General features: G+C 41.8%; 1 protein-coding gene across 3 annotated transcripts in view; it reads left to right on the forward strand.

Annotated features, from left to right (window-relative positions):
* Nucleotides 1-5,718, forward strand: part of SRP68 (signal recognition particle 68) — a 30,461-nt gene that overhangs the window by 5,046 nt on the left and 19,697 nt on the right. For all 3 annotated transcript variants that reach the window (XM_007454321.1, XM_007454322.1, XM_007454323.1), the window contains 4 exons: nt 2,657-2,852; nt 3,418-3,500; nt 3,745-3,854; nt 4,210-4,292. In XM_007454321.1, coding sequence (XP_007454383.1) covers nt 2,657-2,852; nt 3,418-3,500; nt 3,745-3,854; nt 4,210-4,292 — 472 coding nt within the window. The remainder of the gene's footprint in view (nt 1-2,656; nt 2,853-3,417; nt 3,501-3,744; nt 3,855-4,209; nt 4,293-5,718) is intronic.

Here is a 5,718-nt window from a genome sequence, read left to right on the forward strand (position 1 = left end):
GCCCGTGAGCCATGGCAGCTGAGCCTGCGCGTCCGCTCCGCAACGGGAGAGGCCACAACAGTGAGAGGGCCCCGCGACCCCAAAAAAAAAAAAAAAAAAAAAAGTCTATGGGTCAAGTTCCTCAGCTTTGACCTGTGAGCCAAAATGGTCTTCCTGCCACCTGTTTATTGTAAATAAAATTGGAACACAGCCACACCATTTATTTAGATATCGCTTACAGCTGCTTTTGTGCTACAGTAGCAGAGTAGTTGTGACAGAGACCATAGGGCCTATAAAGCCTAAAATACTTACTGTTGGGCCCTTTATGAAAAAAGTTTGCTGCCCCCTGGTCCAGTATGTGGCTGGAACTGAGTTAGACACCATACTGGATGTAGAAGAGTTGGGGACGCATAGTTGTTGAACCTCATTGACTCTGATATTGTTGAGAGATATTGGTTGAGTGCAGAACAGGGAACACTACAAGATAGCAGAACTGCTATATTGTGTGTAATTTACTCATAAGAATTCTGAAGTCTTGGAAGGGAGAAGTTAGTTTGGGGGTTCTTGATGGGGAAACCAGGAAGCCTGCATGGAGGAGGCTGGACCTTTAAGGGTTTGTGAGAGGAAAAGACATTCTGTGTTCGGAGAAACAGCATGCCATGGTGTCTTTGGATGCAGTGTAGGAACTGTAATGCTCTGGGCAGTTGTTAGCTACTGCTCAGGCAGCGAAGAGGCTCGGAGCTTGGTGTATGAGACACGGTCAGAAAACTAGAGCATGATGGGATGAAGCAGGATGGATTGATTAAATCCGATGAGATCAAGTTAGGAAGAATCTGTTGGAACAGTGAGACCAGGCTAAGCTGCAGTTAAAGGAAGATTAATCAAGGCAGTAGTTTAAAGAAAGATTCACCATAATAATAATAAAGTAGCTAACTTATATAGCAGTTAGTAAGTGCCAGGCTCTGGTCTAAGTGTGTTTTATGTATTACTGCATGGGAGAGTGAAGCACAGAAAGGTTAGTATTTTGCCCGAAGTCACACAGCTAGTGAGTGGTGGCACTAAAATTCCAATCCAGGCTCTTAACGACTTCAGTATACTGCCTCTCTCTGCACAGCGAAAGAAACCATCAACAAAATGAACAGGCAACCTATTAAATGGGAGAAGATATTTCCAAATGACATATCTGATGAGGGGTTAATATCCAGAATATATAAAGAACTCATACAACTCAATATCAAAAAAACAAACAATTTGATTAAAAAATGGGTAGAGGATCTGAATAGAAATTTTTCCAAGGAGGTTATATAGATGGCCATCAGGCACCTGCAAAGATGCTCCACGTCACTAGTTGTCAGGGAAATGCAAATCAGAACCACGATATCACCTTACACCTGTCGGAATAGCTGTTATCAAAAGGACAAGAAATAACAAGTGTTGGTGAGGATGTGGAGAGAAGGGAGCCCTCGTGCACTGTTGGTGGGAATGTAAATTGGTGCGATTACTATGGAAGACAGTACAGAGGTTCCTCCAAAAATTAAAAATAGAACTATATGACTCAGCAATTCCACTTCTGGGTATTTATCTGAAAAAAACTCCCCAAGACACGAATTAAAAAAGGTATATGCACGCCAGCGTTTATTGTGTAGCATTGTTTACAATAGCTAAGGTGTGGAAGCAGCCTAAGTGTCCACTGATAGATAACAGATAAAGAAGGTTTTATATCTAAATCTCTGTCTATATCTATATTTATATGTATATTTAAACCAGAGCTCAGAAACAAAAACAAGGGATGCCAACTTCATCTTGTAAAAGCAAGATCAGGTTACATATATGTGACTCAACCATAAAAAAAGAATGAAATCTTGCCATTTGCGACAACATGGATGGACGTAGAGAGTATTATGCTAAGTGAAATTAGAGGAAGACAAATACTGTATGATCTCACTTATATGTAGAATCTAAAAAACAAATGAACAAACAAAAGGACTTGTAGAGAACAAGCTGGTGGTTGCCAGGGGGGAGAGAAGTGGGAGGGAGTAGGTGAAATAGGGGAAGGGGATTAAGAAGTACAAACTTCCAGTTATACAGTAGAGTCACAGGGATATAATGCACAACATAGGGAACACAGTCAATAATATAGTAATACCTTTGTATGGTGACAGATGGTGACTAGACTTCCTGTGGTGATCATTTCATAATGTATAAAAATATCGGATCTCTGTGGTACACATGAAACTAATATGATATTTTAAGTCAGCTATACTTCAGTTAAAAAAAGTACACACGCATACACGCACACACACACACACGTGTATACACTGCTTCTCAAGGACGTGGTTTCTAACTGAGTTGGGATGAAGGAGATATGATTCAAAGATGAGGCCAGATTATGTGCCTAGACTATCTCTATTTGTTAAATTTGGGAGGGGTAAGTCTGGGTTTGCCAAGTTTGAAGCAGTAGCAGGCTTTTCAATGAGATGTGTCTGATAGGTGGTTAGAAACCTATCAGAGATGCTGATTTGGGAGCCATGGTTGATACTGAAGAGCAGCTCTGAGGAGGAAAGCAACGGAGAGCATAGGGAAAAGTTGAGAGGCCAAAGACTGCACGTCAGAGAATATCTGAGTCTGGTGCTCCTGGCCTTTGCTGTTCAGTTGGCCCATTCTGTCTCTGGTTTAGATATTTGCTTCTGGTTCTGATGGATGCTGAGAGAGCCTGGAGCTATGCCATGCAGCTCAAACAGGAAGCCAACACTGAACCCCGAAAACGGTTCCACTTGTTATCTCGCCTACGCAAAGCTGTGAAGCATGCGGAGGAGTTGGAACGCTTGTGTGAGAGCAATCGTGTGGACGCCAAGACCAAGTTGGAGGCTCAGGTTAGTGTCTCAACATCAGCTTTGCTTTATTGTGGAGATGAGAGACGTAAACAGAACAGAGTTTCTTACATTATATGTTGGTAGTCAGGAGAGGAAAAAACCTAATCTTGCTTTTAAAAGGTGAAGTTGGCTCTTGTTTTTGTTTTTGAGCTCTTGGTTTTTAACAATTAGCTCTAACTTTTAAGAAAGCCCATGCTTCTTTTGATACGTGCATGGAGAACTTGTATCTGGGAAGTTCACAAAATAAGAATTTTTTTCTTAATGAATATTTGAAAAGAGATAAAAGATATTTCAACTTTTAATGCTTATGTTATAGCCCAGAAGCGGGTTGTTAAATAAAATGCAGGCAACAAATTTTCTTTATTTTGAAGTTCTTGCCTAGGAAGTAAAATGAATCATAAAATTACGTATGTATCACATTTTATTAGTGAAATAAATTTTTTTCTTTTAGAATCAACCTGAATATTTCTGTATCCTTGATACCAAAGTTCGAAGCAAGTAGAGGCGGTTGGGCTGTCTGGTTGTCGGGTGTTGAAGCCGTTTCTCTCTTCCCGTCTCCTTACAGGCTTACACGGCTTACCTCTCAGGAATGCTGCGGTTTGAACATCAAGAATGGAAAGCCGCCATTGAGGCTTTTAACAAATGCAAGTAAGTCCTCTGGTCCAAAGGCTGTGACCAGTTTTGATAATAGTCACATTCAAGCTGCAGATCAGCCAATGCTTGTTTCTGTGAAAGTTATTACAATCTCTTTCTTTTTTCCTTCTCTTTAGAAATGTTGATTCTTCTCTTTCAGCCTCAGAACATGCCAGTTCTGGTAGTTGGTCTGTGTTCCTTATGAGTTTATTTTCTTAAAGTGAGACTGCTGTGAGCCGTGATGTTTCCTTCCTCGCAGGACTATCTATGAGAAGCTGGCCAGCGCTTTCACAGAAGAGCAGGCTGTGCTGTACAACCAGCGTGTGGAGGAGATCTCGCCCAACATCCGCTACTGTGCATATAACATTGGTGAGCGGGCTGCATGGGGCATCGACAGGTGGCTTGGTGGTAGTTCATCTCAGAGAGCCCAGAGAATTTCTTTAACTTTCTTCCCTTTCCCTTGCTTCCATATTTGGCGTGGGTTTTGGTTGATGAAAAAAGTAGAATTGTCGGAGTTAGCCCTGCTCGAAATCCGGAAGGGAATTCCATTGCTTCAGTTTTGGCCTTGCCATCTTCTTTACTCACCAAGAGCTTTGTGAAAGGACTTGGGAGGCCTTGAAATGTGCTTATGGAGGGAGAAGAGCTTGGAGTTGAATCTAGTGGTTCTTGAGGGAACAGCCAACTCCCTCGAGGATTTTCCACTCAATATCTCTATTTTTCTCAGGGGACCAGTCAGCTATCAATGAACTCATGCAGATGAGATTGAGGTCTGGGGGCACTGAGGGTCTCCTGGCTGAAAAATTGGAGGTAATCTAGTATGCACATTTTTGTGAAAAGTCTTTGGTTTGAAAAAACTCCAGTGAAAGAAGTAATCCATAATCCCGTCATCCGAGGATAATTGCTGTCAATATATGCATATTTATATCTATCTCTAGCAAAAACTATTTTCACTTAATATTTTAAAGTGTTCAACTTTCTTAATTTGGTACTCATAGAAAAAGTAGGAAATATAAAAGACTGGGAAAGATTGGGGGACAAAAATAGGATCATTTAGGGGCTTCCCTTGTGGCGCAGTGGTTGAGAATCCGCCTGCCAGTGCAGGGGACATGGGTTCAAGCCCTAGTCTGGGAAGATCCCACATGCTGCAGAGCAACTAAGCCTGTGCGCCATAACTGCTGAGCCTGTGCTGTGGAGCCCGCGTGCCACAGCTGCTGACGCCCACGCGCCTAGAGCCCGTGCTCCGCAGCAAAAGAAGCCACTGCAATGAGAAGCCTGTGCACCACAATGAACAGTAGCCCCTGCTCACCGCCATAGCAACAAAGACCCAACGCAGCCAAAAATAAAAAATAAAATAAATTAATTTTAAAAAAATCGAATCATGCAGGTTACTTACCCAGAGGTAACACCACTGTTAATGATATGATGAATATCTTGCAAACTTTTTTAAAAATATTTATTTATTTATTTATTTATGGCTGCTTTGGGTCTTCAGTACTGCACGCGGGCTTTCTCTAGTTGCGGCGAGCGGAGGCTACTCTTCACTGGTGCACAGGCTTCTCACTGCGGTGGCTTCTCTGGTTGCAGAGCATGGGCTCTAGTCGCGCTGGCTTCAGTAGTTGTGGCTTGTGGGCTCTAGAGCGCAGGCTCAGTAGTTTGTGGTGCACAGGCTTAGTTGCTCCGCAGCATGTGGGATCTCCCTGGACTAGGGCTCGAACCCATGTTCCCTGCATTGGCAGGCAGATTCTTAACCACTGCTCCACCAGGGAAGTCCTGCAAACTTGTATATGTAGAGAAAAAGGCATATGTTTTAAAAGTAGAATCTCAGTATACACTGTTTAGTAACGTGCTGCTTAAATTTAATGTCACGTGCGTTTTTTCCACTTCAGTAAATACATTTCCATGCATCTTTTGATGACCGCATGGTATTCCATTGTGGTACATGTTTTATTTGAGCACTCATTATTGTTAATTGTTTAAAGTGGTAACTGGTATTACCATGAATATCTGTGTCCCCAGTTTTTGTATACATTCTTAGTTATTTCCTTAGGATAAATTTGTAAAAGTGGAATTGAATGTTTTGGAAGCTTTTGATACATATTGACAAATACTTTTAGTAAGTTTCTACTAATTTACATTTCTGCTTGCGATGCTTTTCTCCTTACACCCTTGCCAATACTTAGTGTTGCTCTTGTTAGCCTTCTGTCGTGTCCTTTTTTTTTTTTTTTTTTTTGGC

This window comes from Lipotes vexillifer, unplaced genomic scaffold, assembly GCF_000442215.2.
Source record: "Lipotes vexillifer unplaced genomic scaffold, Lipotes_vexillifer_v1.1 scaffold518, whole genome shotgun sequence".
NCBI classification, from domain to species: Eukaryota; Metazoa; Chordata; class Mammalia; order Artiodactyla; family Lipotidae; genus Lipotes; species Lipotes vexillifer.